At 35.3% G+C, this 19,799-nt stretch overlaps 1 protein-coding gene across 3 annotated transcripts in view; it reads left to right on the forward strand.

The window, feature by feature from the left end:
• The window catches only part of ZNF280C (zinc finger protein 280C), an 83,430-nt gene that overhangs the window by 12,186 nt on the left and 51,445 nt on the right, over positions 1-19,799 (forward strand). For all 3 annotated transcript variants that reach the window (XR_014136777.1, XR_014136776.1, XM_081793081.1), the window contains exons 4-10: positions 2,060-2,206; positions 5,104-5,169; positions 5,271-5,407; positions 9,671-9,785; positions 12,673-12,843; positions 12,989-13,098; positions 19,092-19,312. Coding sequence is in view for 1 of the 3 variants with exons in the window: in XM_081793081.1 (XP_081649207.1) it covers positions 2,060-2,206; positions 5,104-5,169; positions 5,271-5,407; positions 9,671-9,785; positions 12,673-12,843; positions 12,989-13,098; positions 19,092-19,312 (967 nt within the window). In the remaining 2 variants the exon portion in view is untranslated. The remainder of the gene's footprint in view (positions 1-2,059; positions 2,207-5,103; positions 5,170-5,270; positions 5,408-9,670; positions 9,786-12,672; positions 12,844-12,988; positions 13,099-19,091; positions 19,313-19,799) is intronic.

Consider the following 19,799-nt stretch of genomic DNA (forward strand, 5'->3'; position numbering starts at 1 on the left):
AGTATGTTCTTTGGTTAGTTTCTCCAGGTGAGAAATGTCTAATCTTTCCTGGGATGGAATAAACCTCACCTTAAGTCCCCTGTTTTCATTCTAGCACCTCATTGCTGCTTTGCTGTGTGCCTAGTGTTTCTGAAGCTGGTTCGGTTTTTCTGGTAAAAATCTAACCTATTGCCTCTTGTTTTTAGTTTATCTCCGTTTTGTTAATGTAAAAGTTTATGGGTTTTTTTTTTTCAGATATAGTTAGGTAGTTAATAGGTATAATCATATTTTATTAATAAAACTGAAACTCATTTTCATTGGATTTGACTATTTAAGTTTTTATTTAAATTCTAGTTAGTTAACATACAGTGTAATATTAGTTTCTGGTATACAACTTAGTGATTCAATACTTGAATACAACATCTAGTGCTCATCACAAGTGCCTTCCTTAATTCCCATTACTTATTTCACCCATGTCCCCACCCACTTTCCCTCTGGTAGCTGTTTGTTTTCTATAGTTGAGAATCTGTTTCTTGGTTTGCGTCTCTCTCATTTTTCCCCTATGTTCATTGGTTTTGTTTCTGAAATTCCACATCTAATTGAATCATATGGCATTTGTGTTTCTCTGACTTATTTTGTTTAGCATAATACTCTCTAGCTCCATCCATGCCATTGAAAATGGCAAGATTTCATTCATTTAATAGCTGAGTAATATTCCATTGTATCTATATATACCACCTCTTTTTTATCCATTCATCAGTCGATGGACATTTGGGCTGTTTCCCATAATTTGGTTATTGTAGAAAATGCTGCTATAAGCATAGGGGTGTATGTATCCCTTTGAATTAGTATTTTTGTATTCTTTGAATAAATACCTAGTAATGCAATTGCTGGCTCATTGGGTAGTTCTGTTTCCAACTTTCCGAGGAACCTCCATACTGTTTTCCAGAGTGGCTGCACCAGTTTGCATTCCCACCAGCAGTGCAAGAAGGTTCCCGTTTCTCCACATCCTCATCAACACCTATTGTTTCTTGTTGATTTTAGCCATTCTGACAAGTGTGATATCCCTTTGTAGTTTTCATTTGTATTTCCCTGATGATGAGGGATGTTGAGCATTTTTTCATGTGTCTGTTAGCCATCTGTAGATCTTCTTTGGAAAAATGTGTATTCATGTCTTCTGCCCATTTTTTAATTGGATTGTTTTTTGGGTGTCGAGTCTGATAAGTTCTTTATAGATTTCTGATACTAACCCTTTATCAGTTATGTCGTTTGCAAATATCTTCTCTCATTCCATAGGTTGCCTCTTAGTTTTGTTGTTTCCTTCACACTACAGAAGCTTTTATTTTGGTGAAGTCCCAATAGTTTATTTTTGCTTTTGTGTCCCTTGCCTCAGGAGACATACCTAGTAAGAAGTCGCGACAGCTGATGTCAGAGAGGTTACTGCCTGTGTTCTCCTCTAGGATATTGATGGTTTCCTGTCTTACATTTAGGTCTTTAATCCATTTTGAATTTGTTTCTGTGTATGGTGTAAGAAAGTGGTCCAATTTCATTCCTTTGCATATTGCTGTCCAGTTTTCTCAACACCACTTGTTGAAGAGACTCTCTTTCGTTGGATATTCTTCCCTGGATTTGATTACTGAAACTTTGATGTTTCAAGTTTTTCTTGGATTTGATTATTCTTTTTTAAAATATTTATTTATTTTTGAGAGAGAGAGAGACAGAGGATCCAAACTAGGCTCTGTGCTGTCAGCACAGTGCCTGATGCGGGGCTTGAACTCACAAACCTGAGCCAAAGTCTGACACTTAACCCACTGAGCCATCCAGGCACCCCTTGTATTTGATTATTCTTAACATTTATTGGCCACTACTGATGACTAATGTTACCTGTTACTTAGCCAGCTAGCTTAATTTTATTACTATAAATCTTAGAGATTGAACTGAGTTTCTTTTGCTATCGTGTACTGACTGCAAATATCAATTCAGTAACTAATATTAGGATTACTAAAGTAGATCTTAAATATCATGCTATGCATTGCAAAAAAGTTACTCAAAAATATGTTTCTCTCCTTTTGACATTTAGATAATTCAAAAATGGCAGAACTCTTTATGGAATGTGAAGAAGAAGAGCTAGAACCATGGCAGAAGAAAGTAGAAGAAATTCTGGATGAAGATGATGATGAGCTGATCTTTGTTGGAGAGATATCAAGTTCAAAACCAGCCATTTCAAGTAAGCATTTATTTCAGTGAAGTAAAGTTTTATAGAAGATGCTATTTCTATTAGAAAAACCTGTGGGCTGTCTTATCTGTCCTTGTTATTCTGTAAGGAGTTGGAGCACACAGGTCAGTAAGAATTGGTAAGAATCAGAGGGAGGATGTGGCTGAGGACTTGAGTAAGGAGGAGAGAGGTTAAAATATCATTTGAAAAAAATGAAATGTTAACTAAGTTAACTAAAGGTTAAGATTACCTAACAGCATTGTAAGCCTTCTGAAGTTGGAAATCGTAAGTTTTAGTGGAGCTGAGTAGCCTATTCACCGGTTTTCTTTTTCTCCCTTAAGCCCAAATACACCTAGAAAAGAAAGCGTTTGGAATGTTTTGCTTGAAATATCAGAATACTGGGTGGCTGGGTGGCTCAGTCGGTTAAGCATCCAACTTCAGCTCAGGTCATGACTCATGGTTCATGAGTTTGAGCCTCGCATCGAGCTTTCTGCTGTCAGCACAGAACCCTCTTTGGCCTCTGTCCCCTCTCTGCCCCTTTTCTACTCGTGCACTTTGTCTCTCAAAAATAAGTAAAACATTAAAAAATAAGGGAGCATGAGTGGCTCAGCTGGTTAAGCATCTGACTTTGGTTCAGGTCATGATCTCCTGGCTTGTGAGTTCAAGCTCCGCGATGGACTCTGTGCTGACAGCTCAGAGCCTGGAGCCTGCCATGGATTCTGTGTTTTTTGTCTCTCTCTGCCCCTCCCTGGCTCATGCTGTCTGTCTGTCTCTGTCTGTCTGTCTGTCTGTCTCTCTCTTTCAAAATAAATAAATAAATAACATTTAATAAAATATCAGAATGTTAAATACGTTTGTGTTAGTCTCTGGGATGCTCACATACAGGCAACTGCCTTATCACAGTGTCATCTTGATTCACAGCTACAAAATGAACAGGCACTGCATGATTCTCCAGTCTCTTGTTTGTGTACCAACATGGGCTATAGTTTTTGGCCACACATATCTTCCAGCAACTCTTGATTATATTCATGAAGGAAGGAGGGTCTGGTCTTTAGCCACTGTGCTTGGACAATGCAGGCAGTTAGCTTACTTAATTATCATGGCTTTCTAGTAGAACATGTCCAGTAATTTTGTGGATTGTTAGGTTTCAGTTAGAGTAATTAGTCTTGACGCTGTGATAATGTTATAGTGAAGTTTTTGATCACACTTGTTAAAATGTCCAATCAACAATGTGTAAAGTGCAGAGGAGCAACATAGAGAATTTCAAGGGAGAAAGAGGAAATAGATTCTTTTCCTTTATATTTACTTTTTTCAAGCCAGGAGAATTTTGCAAAGAATATAGCCAGCATACCAGTGTTCTCTTATTTACCATGGCAGTACATTATATTGTGGTTAAGACATGAGTTTTTGAGTTTTTTGAAAGCCCAGTTCTTGCTTTTCTTGACTCCAAACTTGGTATAGCACTTCTATTCAGTTTTATCAGAGATAGAATAATTTAATTTAATTCTCAATATAATTTCCTGTAGCAAATTGAGAAGTGCCAAGTGGAAAGCCACTTCAGTTATAAACTGAAGTAAGTATGTTGGCATGTTGGTTGCTGACAGTGGAACAGAATATTATAATTATTTCCTAGTTGCTGTGATTATTTTTATCCTGAACTATTATGATATTTCAAATTATTCAAATAATTCTATTGAAATCATGGTAGTTCAAGTCGGATTTATATCAATTGTAGATAACTTAACAGTACTCAACTAAAATAGTATGTATTAGTTTTAAGTAATTCTATCTAGAATAATGTGTATTAGTTTTAAGTAATTCTATCAAAAAGAAAGTTGACCTCAGTGAAATTTCTCTTCTAAATGAACTCAGAATTTAAATGAATTTATTGATGTTTAATTTTTGAGCCAAAAAATATTTTTGGCATATGGACCATGAGCTAAATATTGATATAGAACCATCATAAAGTTAGGGGTGGTGGTAAAAAGTTGTGTTTGATAGATTACAGTCACCAGAAAGTACTGTAGGATTGACTCTTTAATGGTTTGAGTAAATACCTACCTTAATTTATGAATGAAAACAGTATCAAGTTGTTTGAGCAGATTTTTCTTCCAGAAGACTTCTGTGGTGCCTAGTCTTAGAGAACTGAATTTCCATTTTCTTAAAAAAACCCTACTTTTGTGTGACCCTTTACTTTACAGAATTATTCTATGAAATCTAGCTCTTTTCCCCTAGGAGAGGGAAAAGGAAATATTTTGAGGTTTTATGTGATTTTTAAAATGTTTTGTACCTTTTCCTGATTAGCAATTTTAAGCAAATGTCTGCTCTTCCAAAATTGTATTTGATTCCTCAATAACCTAGAAGTTATGGGTTTGCATGGGTATAGGAGTGAACAATCTTTAAAAAAATTTTTTTTACCTTTTATTTATTTTTGAGAGAGAGAGAGAGAGAGAGAGAGCAAGTAGGGAAGAGGTAGAGAGAGAGGGAGACACAGAATCCGAAGCAGGCTCCAGGCTCTGTGCTGTCAGCATAGAGCCCAATGCAGGGCTCGAACCCACAAACCGTGAGATCATGACCTGAGCCGAAGTCAGACACTTAACCCACTGAGCCACCCGGGTGCCCCAGGAGTGAACAATCTTAAACTGATTGAGAGGGTCATGTCAGGCTCAGATTGACTTTTGGTATAATAGTAGGTTTAAGACACTCTGGTAAATTCTAGGTTAAGTTTAGTCCGTGGTCTTCAGTAGTGTCCCCTTCAGAACTCGAGAGCAGTGGCACAGATAATCTAATCAGCTTGCCCATAATGAAACTTTCAGGCTTTGGGGTATATACTTAAATTATTAGTTATATATGGATATATTGGGAAATTTTTTTCTATTACCTTAATATATGTTTAATTCTACTTGTAGATATTTTGAACAGAGGTAACCCCGGCTCATCTTCAAAGGGAATAAAGAATGAGACACTCACTCAAGGTATGGTATTATTGTACTGATTTTAATTCTAAAATGAAATATTTTGATAAAATTGGTTGTGTGGAACAATATTCAATATACTGTGTAATTTTAAAATGCAGGTGTTACTGATACATTCAAGCCTACGAGTCAACACTACAAAGATCCAACATCAAATCCAGTGGCTGCCTTGCCTAGATTTCATCCTGAATCTAAATCTTCACAAAGCTCTGTTATTGTTCAGAACGTGTCTAAACCTGTAAGTGTTTCTGAAACTACACAATTAGCTCAGGGACACATTGGATAGTATAATATCCAGTTAGAATTGTGGACTATCATAGCTAGTCACCATTCCATTAGAAGCATAATTGCAATCAGAGAATGTCAATATCTTTATGATAGCTCAATCAGTACCCAAAGTAATAACTGTAGGAACTAGCCAACTTGTCAATATCAGGTAATATGCTTAAATAGGTAGAATATTGAAAACTATGCTATCTAAAGGTGAGTAAAAAAGATCAGTAATGATTGTTGCATACTGGCAAAATTCTTAAGACAGTAAATTGAACCAAGTATTCTTATTTGGGAAGATTGTTCTGAGGTCATTGTTCCTGTTTATTCTGAAAACATACTTTCATGGCTTAGCTTTTATTTTTTTAAAGTTTATTTATGTTGAGAGAGAGCGCATGTGTAAGCAGGGAAGGGAGAGGGAGAATCCCAAGCAGGCTCCACACTCAGCGGAGAGCCTGACATGGGGCTCAATCTCAAGACCACGAGCTGATATCAAGAGTTGGATGCTTAACGGACTGAACCACCCAGGTGCCCCTTTGTGGCTTAGCTTTTAAAACTTCTAACAGATATAATAGTTAATGGTAATATTTAATATTTGTTATTATGGGTCCTTATTCTAAATGCTGTATGTAAATTAATTTCATTTAATTCTTATGATTTCTCTATGAAGTAGGCATGATTATTATCCCATGTTATACTTGAGGAAACTGAGACTCAGGCTAAATAATTCACTCAAGGCCATATAGATGGTAAATAGATTATGGATATGGGATTTCAATCCAGGTTAACCCAGAGGTGTTTTGGTTTTGTTTCTTGTATTTTGGGTTTTTTTTAAAGCTTAAAAAATTTTTTTCATGTTTATTTATTTTGAGAGAGTGTGAGAGAGAGGGAGAGAGAGAGAGGGAGAGAATCCCAAGCAGGTTCTGTGCCATCAGCACAGGGCCTAATGCGGTGCTCAATCCCATGAACCATGAGATCATGACCTGAGCTGACATCGAGAGTCGGATGCTTAGCCTACTCAGCCACCCGGGATCCCCTAGCCCAGAGGTTTTAAAATATGCACGTACACACATCCATCCATACATTTAGCATTGCTATACATAGAAACATTGCTTTAGAGCGGTGTTATAGTCCGCATACCATTGGCATTCCCCGAGACCCTTTCAGGGGTTTGTGAAGTTAAAACTGTTGTGATAATTACACTGAGACCTTTCCTCTTTTCACTGTCAGCATTTGTACTGATGATGCAAAAGCAATGGGGGATAAAACTGTTGGTGCCTTACTATGAGTCAAGGCAGTGGCACCAATTGGGTGCTAGTAGTTTTTGTATTAGTGACCACCAAACACTCACAGAAAAATTTCACTTTCACTTAAGAATAACCTTGAAGATGTAATAAATTACTAATTTTATTTTTTTAATTAAAAAAAATTTTTTAACGTTTATTTATTTTTTTGAGACAGAGAGAGACAGAGCATGAATGGGGGAGGGTCAGAGAGAGAGGGAGACACAGAATCTGAAGCAGGCTCCAGGCCCTGAGCTGTCAGCACAGAGCCCAACGCGGGGCTCGAACTCACAGACTGTGAGATCACGACCTGAGCCAGAGTTGGACGCTCAACCGACTGAGCCACCCAGGTGCCCCTTAAATTACTAATTTTATTAACTCTCAGTCCTTGAATACAGTTCTTTTGAAATACTGTGTGTGATGAAATAGGTAGTATGCATAAATGATTTCTGTATCTACAGTATAAAGGTTTTCTTGAGGAAAACCACTTGAATTGTAAGTTGAACTAGCTGCTTTTTTTTTTTAATCCAAAGACATTTTTGTTTGAAAGGATGATCGACAAAGCACCATGTATTAATTATTGCTGCATAACAATAGGATCACAAACTTAGCAGTTTAAAGCAATATGCAGTTATTATCTCATGGTTTCTGTTAGGAGTCAAGGCATGGCTTTACTGGGTCCTCTGCTTCAAGGTCTCACAAGGCTGCAGTTAAGGTGTCAGCCAGAGCTACCATACCATTTAATATTGCTTCCAAACTCACATGGTCATTGGCAGTATCTAGTTCTTTGTGGGTCATCAGACTGAAGGCATCTGTTTCTTGCTGCTGTTGGCCAGAGACTGCACTCAGTTCCTTGTTATGTAAGCCTTCCTAACATGATTGGTTGCTACCTCAAAGACAGTAAGGGAAAGTGAGTCCTTAGCAAGACGAGCTATATACCATAGTCATGTACATTCTATCACATTTGCCATACTCTGTTGGTTAGAAACAATCACAGGCCCAACCCACACTCAAGGGGAGATAACACAGGGTGTAAATATTAGGAGGGAGTCATGGGGGCCACCTTTAGAATCGCCCACACAGTTTTTCAGTCCTCAAAAATGTACAAAGTGTGCCTGTCACAGAAAAACAAAAACAAAAACAAAAAAAAAAACCTGATAGTACTCTTGCCAATGATAAGATTTGAGCTTTCAAGCAAAAATTAGATTTTTGTGGGGGCATCTGGCTGACTCAGAGGAGCATCTGACTCTTGATTTCAGAGTTGTGAGTTCAAGACCCATGTTGGGGACTTTAAATAAAACTTCTTTAAAAAATAGATTTTGGGGGCACCTGAGTGGCTCAGTTGGTTAAGGGTCCGACTCTTGATTTCGGCTCAGGTCATGATCTCACAGTTAGTGAGATTGAGCCCCGTGTTGGGCTTCGTGCTGACAGTGCAGGGTCTGCTTGGGATTTTCTCTCTCCCTCTTTCTTTCTCTCCCTCTTTCTCTGCCCCTCCCCTGCTTGTGTGCACACATACACACTCTCTCTCTTAAAAAATTAAATTTTAAAAGATAGATTTTTGGAAAACTTGTATCTGCATTCTGAAACAATTATCAATAATAATATGAGTTCTGGAGTAGTAGTTCAAAAAACCTGAATTGAAAATGAGAGAGACATGGGGCGCCTGGCTGGCTTAGTCAGAGTAGTGAATTTTAGCCCCACAGGGGTATAGAGCTTACTTAAATCAAGCTGTATAAGAAAAACAAAGAAAAGAAAATGAGGGGCTTGAGTGCTAATTCTAGCTAGAGCATTGTCACAACCTCAGTGGCCCTCATTTTCTTCATTTCTAAAATAAGAATATTTACCCAAACTACTGGCTCTCAAACTTGGATCCTCTAAGCATCCACAGGATGTTTTTCTTTTTAATTAAAAAAATTTTTTTAAATTTACATCCAAATTAGGTAGCATATAGTGCAACAATGATTTCAGGAGTAGATTTCTTAATGCCCCTTACCCATTTAGCCTATACCCCCTCCCACCAACCCCTCTAGTAACCCTCTGTTTGTTCTCCATATTTAAGAGTCTCTTATGTTTTGTCCCCCTCCCTGTTTTAATATTATTTTTGCTTCCCTTCCCTTATGTTCATCTGTTCTGTGTCTTAAAGTCCTCATATGAGTGAAGTCATGATATTTGTCTTTCTCTGACTAATTTCACTTAGCATAATACCGTCTAGTTCCATCCACATAGTTGCAAATGGCAAGATTTCATTCTTTTTGATTGCCGAGTAACACTCCATTGTATATATATACCACATCTTTTTTATCACAGGCTGTTTTTAATAAAAAGTTAGTAGGTGTTCTTGATAATGGTAGGCTGCCAAAAATGTAAAAATTATTTTAGCTGGAATCAGACTAATTCAGTGGTTTCTCATGCTATCATAAGCTGTTTGGCATTTAGGGGGAAAAAAGCAAAAAGGAATATAATCATTTACATGGAGATAGATGAAAATCATTCCTACCTTTGACCTAGGGAAAAAGAATAATGGAGTGGGTGGTATCTTTCATATTAAAAAAATTAGAAACTAGAGTTTACTCAGACTCAGAATTTTTTGTTTTTGTGGGTATGGTTGTTTAATCAAAGTTCCTCAGTTTCCCAATCCTAGGGAGCTTTTAGAAAACAGTTTTTTTTTTTTTGTCATTTGATCTGGGGTGAGGCCTGGGCATGATAGATTTTTTTTTTTTTAACTCTCCAGATGATTCTAATGTGAGCCAGGATGGAGAATGACAGATATATATTTTCAAATCAATTGAGAATCCTATGTAAGGGAATTTTCTCTGAAAACGTTAAGCTTCATTCTTCTCTTACCACAACAGCTCTTTAGGGCAGTCTAGAAGATAATTTTGTGTGTGTGTGTGTGTGCGCGCGTTTCATAAAAGTTTATGAAACAAAATAATTATAACTTTTTACAGGATTTTACAAAGAATTTATCACAAGTTGAATCGGATGATTCTTCAGATTTACTGTTTGACTTGACCCAGGATACAATTCCACTGTCCCAGGAGGGATCAACAATTTATATAGAAGGTTTGGCTTAGCACATTTTATGAATATAATAAAAAGAAACTTAGTGAATATACATGTGGATTGAATTTCTATTTTGAAACCCATACCTTCATGTTAAGTTTTTCATATACCATAAGATAGAAGCTAATAATCCCTGACTGCCTTTCTTGTGTGATTTCTTGTGTATAAATTTGAATTTAATAGTAGAATATTGTATTTCTTTCTATTAAGTTAGCTAACATGTATTTTTTTAGCTCATTCTCACTTGGAACCAGCCATGACCTGAAAAATCTTAATATAATTTCTGTGAGTCAAGAAAGTCCCCTGATGTCCTAATACTATCATTTTTTAAAAAAAGTATTAATCATTTGGAAGGCCATTAGTATGAGAAAAAGCACATGGTTATAGTTTATTTTTTAAATAGGCTAGTGTCTTTCTTTCCAAATAAATCATGTTGATGTGATAGTTAAATATGATTATAGAGTATTATTATAAAAAGGCAGTCTTTAAAAAAATGGTTATTTGCACATAGTAAGTACCTAGTAAATATCCATTGAAGGAATAATGAAAATTTTCAATTGAAGTATTACAGTTCTTTGTGTACCATAACAAAGTTCTTCATTAACCTGAAATAAATTAGTATGCCATGAATTTTATTTAGTTAAAAATTCCCTTATAATCATAGCCATTGCTATTTGTATATTAGTAAATTTGTTATATTTCACTAAATGGACAGAGGTATGTAAAGATTTTTTTAATATTTAAATTGTTTACTAACAAATTCATGCACATTTACCAAACCAAAATAGAAAAAACATCTATAGTAATATGTGTGCAAAAATATTTTTCCCATTTTGATAATACTTGGTTTATTTACCAATCTAGGGTCACTTATCTAAGTTAGTAAAATAACCAAGAACCAAAATAAATGAGAAGGTAAAATAGTTGTCTGAAGTCTGATTTTATAAAGCACATGGTCTTTATTCATAGAAAATGTCTGAAATCTTGAAGCTTCTAAGGGGTAACAACAGTGACACCTAATCCTCTTGTGAATTGTTGTACTATAGGGAGTGGAACTTTGCCTTGATGGTAAATGGGGTTATAGTTGATTAGCAAAGTATAGGTTTGAGCCTGTATTCTAAAGGTTTTTGTGGCCTTTATCATGTCACATCTTTATGTTTCAGATTTCTCATTTTATTGAAATAGATACTTTTATTTTTGTCAGATAATACATTCATTCTCCAGACCTGACGTCAGCCATTTGGAGATATAATTTTAATTCTTGCTCTACTTATCTCAGAGCTTTTTTGAGGCTCAAATGAGATAAGTGAGAAATGATAAATGCATTAAAGCTTTAAAGGACTTGACAGTAAACAGTTGTTAGAATGATAATTGCGAATGATAATATGTATTATGTGTTCAGAAGCCTGATTAATGGACTCCTGTCTAGAATAATCATAGAAAGTCCTTGGAGAAGGTTGGATTTGAACTTGATTTTGGAAGAATGAGAATAGGATTTTTATTGGCACTGTTGAAGATAGTGAATGGCACAAGCCAAAGACAGTAGAAATAAACAGGTTAAGGGGCTAGAATTTAAAACTATTGAGCTCAGAGTGATTTTATTTAACTTGGGAATTTACTCATGCTTTAAAAAATTATATATGAAACAGTCTATATTTATTGTACAGCCTGCTAGATAATCAGTTGCCAAAATAACAGCAATCATTGGTTGTTCAAGTAACCTAAGTATCTGAGAAGAATGTTGGTGATTACACAGAAATTGATCCCAAGTGCCTGCAGTATAGCTGTCAGTAAGCATGTGCTTGAAGATGGGAAAAATCATTTCTGTGTTATCTTAAAGAATGAAACACATATTTGACAGTGGAGCCCACTAATACAATACTCTCATTTTCTGTTATTTGTCTGTTCTACTTCTTCTCCTATTACTGTACAGTTGGGAGCATTAAAATAGGATGTGCAGTTTTAGAATCTTTATCACAAAGTACAATTGTGTGTTATTTTCTACAGGACTTTTGCTGGGTCTGGTTATAGCCTAAATAGCCCCACTTCTCTTGAAAATACCCTGAATTACATGATTCTTTAGCCTTTAAGGTGATGGTTTTCAAACTCAAAACTGTCTTTAGTAATGAAATCTCCTCTCAAACAAAATTTTATGTAAGTCTAATTTCTTTAAAAAGGTAAAAGGAGAGTTTTTCTATCTGATTTGCCTACTATATTCCCTAAGACAAAACCATTAACCTCAGGGGAATACAGTTTGAAAGCCATCATACTTTTTTAAGTTTTTCATATGGATGTGTGAGGTATTATCATTCAGGATTAGTTGTTTGTACTTTGTTCATGGGTTTAAATTACTTGTTTATTCCCTATCAGGTTGTTAATAAGTAGAAAAAGAACTTTTTATGAGTATCTTAAAGGTTTTCTCTAAATTTTTAAAATAAAAGTTGTTTTTGTTTACAAGCCCAAAGGTGTTTAAGCATCTGAAGGTAAATCTGTTTATGGGAACTGAGCTTAGAATGTTCCCTGTGCTTCAACTTTTTTTTTTTTGCTGAGGATTTTTTTGGTCTGCCTTCTTTTATGTTACCTATTTATATATATTTCTTTATGTGGAAGTATTTTTAGAATTTTCTTGCATAAAAAGTTTATTTCATAAATTGTTCAAATGTATGTAGTTCATAATAACTATTTGTACAATTTCTATCTTGATCATATAAGTTTTGATCATTCTGTATTGTCATTTGTATGCTATAATTCATTTATATTATCTTTAATTTAGCTTCAAAGTATTTTTACTTAAATTTAAATGTAAAGCCACTTTAGTAGCATTTGTAAGCAATGGTCTATATTAAAGTATTTACAAATATTTTCCCCACTATTTAAATCATTGTAGGTATAGATGAAACTCTGCCTATAATAAAACGTTCTTCTACTTCTAAAGTAAACAGTGTTAATCCAAAAAAGCCAAAGACCAGTGAAAGTGGTTCTGACATAAGTCCTTGTGCTTCGTTGTCCTTAACTAACTCTCCTTCGGTGGCATCTTCCCATGTTATGATATCAAAAGGTAAATATGAATCTAGCATGTGAAATAGAAATTATATTACTTATACATAAATTTTAGACATTCTAATGAATTTTTAAACTTTTATTACTGGTTGTTTCACGTTTAAAAAAGAATTTGAGTCACGAAAGTCCTTAATCTGTTTTAGGTACAAATACCTCATCACCTCACTATAAAACTGGAGCGCCTTTTCTAAGATCTTGTCCGAGGTGCAATGTAAAGTTTAATCTTTTGGATCCCTTGAAATATCACATGAAGGTAAAATTTTTTCAAAATTTGAATTTTAAAAATACTGGCAAGTTTCTGAAAAGGATCGGTCCATTGTAAATGCTCGTTTGTCCGGGTATTTAGATAAGGAATCTTCTCATTGATATTTTCATATAACTTAAGTAAAAATTGATATTCATGATCATTGTCTTTATACAAGATTTAAGAATCTTTCCCAATCATGAAATTTTAAATTTAGCTTATGTGTACTATAGTATATGTATATTGTATTTTACAGGGGGCATTAGAGGATACCAAGTAATCCTTCATTAATTTTATTAGATGTGATAATAGCTTTATCAGCCATAAAATTATCAATAAAAATATCCATTTTCTGGAGCTGGATGATGAAGTAAGGTGAAATTGACAGTGTTTGGGAATTGCTTTAAAACTAAGGATGCTAGACCAAAGCTTTAGATGTTGCTTTTCCTAAGAGATGTGATTGTCATTGATCTCTCTCTGAGGCTTTAGAATATATGAATACATTAAACACAGTGTGTAGTACTTTAAGAAATAGAATAGTCCCGAGTGAGGAGGAGATCTTCCCTACCTCTGACCCCTTTATTATTTTTTTAATGTTTATTTTTGAGAGAGAGAGAGAGAGCTGGGGAGGGGCAGAGAGTGAGATAGAGGATCTGAAGCAGGCTCTGCAGTTTCAACGCAGAGCTGGATGTGGGTGGGGCTTGAAATCATGAACCGTGAGATCATGACCTGAGCTGAAGTCGGATGCTTAACCGACTGAGCCATCCAGGCACCCCTCTCCAATCTTTTTAAAGTATTATATCTAGAAGACTGTAAAAAGTCCAGTGTTTCTTTTAGCGACAGCCCTCAGAATGTTTGCAGGTATTGGAGCTTTCCCAGGTGAATCATTTATTTCTCAGATCTTAACATTTCTTTCTCTTCATTTCTGGCATTTTTTTTAATTTAAAAGTTTTTTAAGATTTATTTGTTTTTGAGAGAGTGCAAACGGGAAAGAGATGGGGACAGAAGATCTGAAGTGGGCTCTGTGCTGACAGCAGCGAGCTCAGTGCAGGGCTCGAACTCACGAGCTGTGAGATCATGACCTAAGCCAAAGTTGGATGCACAACTGACTGAGCAACCCAGGTGCCCCTCGTTTCTAGCATTTTACCACTTGCAGGACAAATGTCTATGGCAAATCTCATTTGCAAAACCATTTGCCCCTACCCATGAAATGGTTCATGGGTGGAGGAATCCTCTCCTGCTCCTGGATGGCCTCCAATCGAATTGCTTTATTCAATCCCATTGCTTTATTCAATCCCAAATGGTTCCCAGATAAGTTAGTCCCATGCACCACAGCTACCAAGTCACGCAGGGGCTGCAGCCTTTGTCTGATAAGGCCCGCCAGGCCCTGGGCCGAGGCACCCTTAGCCAGCACTCACACACGGTGCTTGAATCTCTGTACATACTATATTTTAACTTCTAATGAAAATAATGTATTGATCAGAATATTTTATTGACTAGGTCATGCCATTCTTCAAACCTCTTGTAAAGCAGACATTTTGTTAGGTGCTTAATCTTTCATGGTACTTAAAAATTCTTTTCTTTAACGTTATTTTTTTTTTGTCTGGTGATATACGTGTGTCACGTTACTCAATGAAAATCTTAGTCTTGGCATTTTAGTGTTTATTCATCAGGCAGAAACTAATGGTAGAACATTTCATAAGTAATGCATGTTACTAGTTGTTACAGGTTAATTCTAGCTTTATGTTGGTGTAGGAAGCTCTTGAAATTAGGTTTTAGATATTTCTTTTTAAAAAAAATGTTCATTTATTTTGAGAGGGAGAAAGAGAGAGTGGAGGAGGGGCAGAGAGACGGGGTAGGGGTGGGGAGAAAGAATCCCAAGTAGGCTCTATGCCCAATGTGAAGCCCGTCCCAGGGCTTAATCTCATGACCATGAGACCATGACCTGAGCTGAAATCAAGAGTCAGATGCTTAACCGACTGAGCCACCTGTATTGCAGTGTTCTGTGTTGTCTGTGGAAAGATAGTCTGTAGTCTTGTATGCCCAATATAAATGGCAGGCAGGGGGAAAAGAGGCAAGAAAAAAGGCCATGTAGATTATATTTAGGAAAGACGGGATGAGAAGAGTGCAAGGCAAAGAAGCAACTTAGGAAAAGTTCTTGCTGTTTCAAAGACTGGCAAATTTTTCACTGAAATTCAACATTTTATAAAAAATGTAGAAAGAAGTGTCCTAAAATTCCAAGTACAATCTTTTTTTTAAAATTTTTTAACGTTTATTTATTTTTGAGAGACAGAGAGTAGGGGAGGGGCAGAGAGAGAGGGAGACACAGAATCTGAAACAGGTTCTAGGCTCTGAGCTGTCAGCAGAGCCCAGTGCAGGGCTTGAACTCATGAACCATGAGTCATGACCTGAGCCGAAGTCAGATGCTCAACCTACTGAGCCACCCAGGTGCCACTCCAAGTGCAATCTTTATTCTTGGGCAAAACTGTATTTGAATATTGAATATTTGAATATTGGAAATATGGTTATTTCTACCTCCCTGAGTGTGATTCCCGTTAACTGAACTTTGGGTTTTGGTTTTATATAAGAATTAGCTTTTACCAGCATTTTCAGTTTTCCTATCTATGTAATATAGAGATATACTTGATGTTTCTACGTTTTACATTATAGATGGAAAGTGAAAAAAAGGGCTGACTTTTTTAGTTATCCTTGGTTTATTTAATTGGGGGTGGGTGGGTAATATAGTCACATGATTCAAAAAGTGTAAGAAGGTAGATATTCATCATCCCTTACCATCAAGGAAATGCAAATTAGAACTAGAGTGAGATATAACCTCACGCCTGCCAGAATGGCTAAAGTCAGCAACAGGTGTTGGCAAGGATGTGGAGAAAAGGGAACTCTCTTGCACTGTTGGTAGGAATGAAAACTGATGCAGCCTCTGTGGTAAATAGTATGGAGGTTCCTCAGAAAGTTAAAAATAGAACGACCCTATGATCCAGCAATCACACTACTGGGTATTTACCCAAAGAATACAAAAATACTAATTCAGAGAGGCACATGCACCTCTATGTTTATAACAGTATTATTTACAGTAGCCAAGATCTGGAAGCAGCCCAAGTGTCTATTAATAGATGAATGGGTAAAGAAGATGTGGTATATATACGCAATGGAATATTATTCAGTCATAAAAAATTAAATCTTGCCATTTGCAGTGACATGGATGGAGCTAGAGAGTATAATGCTAAGCAAAATAAGTCAGAGAAAGACAAATTCCATATAGTTTCACTTATATGTGGTATTTAAAAAACAAAACAAATGAGCAAAGGGAAAAAAAGAGAGAGGCAAACCAAGAAACAGACTCTTAATTATAGAGAACAAACTGATACCTACCAGAGGTGAGGATGGGTGAAATAGGTGATGGAGATTAAGGAATGCACTTGTTGTGAGGAGTACCAGGTGTTGTATGTAAGTGTTGAATCACTGTATTTTACCCTGAAACTAATATAACACTGTATGTTAACTAACTTGGATTAAAATAAAAACTTAAATAAAAAAGGATGTATACAGTGAAGAATCCCATCCTGTCTCCTATTTGCCTGGTTCCCAGTATGAGTTGCAAACGAAATAATTTTTTTAATGTTTTGTTTACTTTTGAGGGGTGGGAGGAGCAGAGAGAGAGAGAGAGAGAGAGAGGGAGGGAGGGAGACCAACAATCCGAAGCAGATCTGAGCTGAGAGCCCGGAGTCCCATGAGGAGCTCAAACTCAGAACCTTGAGATTATGACCTGAGCCCAAGTCGGACGCTTAACCAACTGAGCCACCCAGGAGCCCCAAAATATTTTTTTATTAATTTTTTTTATATACTCTTTGACATTCTTTCTGAATGTATAGGCACACGTGAATGTTCTTATTTTTCATATATTTTATACACAAATCATAGCATATTACATATATTTCTTCACTTGAAGAAAGTGGCACACATGTTCTCTAAAATGTAGCTTTTATTCATTGTAGTATTGTTTGTGATTAAAACTATGTGAGGGTTTTACATTTTAGCTTTACATTTTTATATTTCAGTTAAATTTTTATAATACTACAATAAGGATTTCCGTTTTGAAAAAAATGTGAATTTTAGATTATTTGTGGATAATCTTTTGCTGTTATTATACATATGTAGATTGGAATACCACAAAGATAATATTTTCTTCCAAAGGAAGTATTTTAGAGTGTAAATGAAACATCCTATTTATCTAAGGCACATTACTAAGCTTTAAAGTATTATTTCATTTAATCCATAGAAAATTCTTCAGGCTCGATCTTTTTCTCCTTGTTTTATAGCCAATTAATTGGTATAGCTGGGATTCAAACCTCAGTCTCTTTGATGGCAAAGTCCAGGTTCCCACACTTTTCTCTCTGTTTTGAAAATTGTATGGGCTCTTTTCTTGGATGTTACATAGAAACTTGAAAATAAGGGTTGTTATTTGTTTTTAAGAGTATGGAATTTGATAGTTATCAGTCAGTTCTAACATACAAATATGTTATTTAGGTTCCTGTATCTTCATTTATATTCATCTACCTGCTCTGTCATTTTTTTAAGTTTCGAATTAACACTATTTTCTTTGATGTCTTCCAATTCTGTTTTATGGCTGCTGCTATTTAGGATATAGATGGATCTATCTCTTTTAACTTCATTGTGAATGTATCCTATATCATTTTTATAAAGCGTTCCCTTTTTGGCCTGGATTCTATTTTGTTTGACATTTATATTCTTTATCTTTTTATTTTCACCCCTTCCAAATCACTTTGTTTTTGGTACGTTTCTTGCTTCCACAGAGTTGTTTTTTCTTTTGTGATCCTGTGTGAAATTTCTTTTTTCAGTAGTTGAATTAAACCCACCCATTTGTATTGACAGGATAGATTTAATTGATCTGGTAGGTTTAATTGGTCTTGATTCTGTCACAATTTTTTTGTTGTGTTTTATTTTTCTAAGCTTTTCATTTTGTGGTTGCATTGTGAGTATGTAGTTTGAGTTTTTAGAAAAGTTTATATTTTTGATCTCTAGTTATTCTTAAAGAATTCTTCTAGAGAAACTCCACAACTGCAAATTGTGTATAATAAATGAATTAGTTTTATCTAATTGAAAATTAAAAGTTTATGTATGTAAGTATTCCACATTAGGGTCAGTTTATATGAGGTCTTGGGTTTTTTTTTTTTTTAAGTTTATTTATTTATTTTGAGGGACGCCTGGGTGGCTCAGTTGGTTGAGTGTCCAACTTCTGCTCAGGTCATGATCTTACAGTTTGTAAGTTCCAGCCCCACATCAGGCTCTGTGCTGACAGCTCAGAGCCCGGAGCCTGCTTCAGATTCTGTGTCTCCCTCTCTCTCTGCCCCTCCCCCGCTCACACTCTCTTTCTCTCAAAAATAAATTAAACATTAAAAAATTTTTTTAACTTTATTTACTTATTTTTGAGAGACAGAGAGACAGAGAGAGAAAGAGCATGCACACTAGTAGGGGAGGGGCAGAGAGAGAATCCCAAGCAGGCAGTGTGGAGCCCGTTGTGGAGCTCAAACCCACAAACTGTGAGATCATGACCTGACTCGAAATCAAGGGTCAGACACTTAACCCACTGAGCCACCCAGGCACTTCTAAGCTATATCATGACAAATATGAAATGAATGACTTTAGGCCAAGGATCAAATTATTATTAAATATTTATATCTGAAAATTTTACTTACAAGGAAAATGGTATTAGGTATATAGCTATCCCTGGTCTTAAGGTTTTTAATTTGTTTTTGAAATTATTAAGATATGAGTGTTTATTGTTTGAATTTTTTAGATTATATGAAGAAAGAAGCAAACATTTTGGTGACTCTCTCTCCAGATATATTGCCAAGCATATTTTTACCTAAGCTGGCCCTAGTTATAAACACAGAATCATTTTATGGCACCTAACTTTTTAGAGAGATGTAAATAAAACATACGTATATTTTTTTCTCTTTCAGCGTTGTTGTCCAGACATGGTGAATAAATTCTTGGAAATGATTAAAGCAGAACTTATAAATACTGAAAATAAAAATAAGACTGGTGCAGAAAAAGGAAAATTAATTATGTTAGTTAGTGACTTTTACTATGGAAGACACGAGGGAGCTGTCGATGATGAACAGAAGACTTACACAACTTTTAAATGCTTCAGTTGCTTGAAAGTTCTTAAAAATAATATTAGGTATGTAAATATTTGTTACTGTTTCTGTTTGAAAATTGGTATGCTACTGATGTAAATATCGTATCTTTATTTTCCTGTGCTATCCTAGATAAGCAATTTTAACACTTTCTACTAAGAATAAAGGCAGATTATTGTGTCGAAAATCTTTTGTTTTTTATTGTATTTTAGGTGTTTGACACTTAGATCCACTTTGTTGTATTTTTTTAATAAAGCTTAAGAAAGGAAAAAATTTGTTTTAACTTAGAGAAAAATCACATTTGTCTGTATTTATCATTGAACTAGGAATTTTCAATGAGATATTTTTATTATTTAGCTACTTTTGAATCTACTTTTCCTATCACAAGAACTACTTCATCCAGTTTGACCTCCTCCATATTAGTCTTATTTAATGCTCTAGTTTTCAATTCATATGTATCATTTTTACCACATTTACCTTGCAGAGAAAGTGATATTTTTTTTTTTAAATTTTTTTTTTTCAACGTTTTTT

This window comes from Panthera onca, chromosome X (genome assembly GCF_046562875.1).
Source record: "Panthera onca isolate mPanOnc1 chromosome X, mPanOnc1 haplotype 2, whole genome shotgun sequence".
In the NCBI taxonomy this organism is placed as follows: domain Eukaryota; kingdom Metazoa; phylum Chordata; class Mammalia; order Carnivora; family Felidae; genus Panthera; species Panthera onca.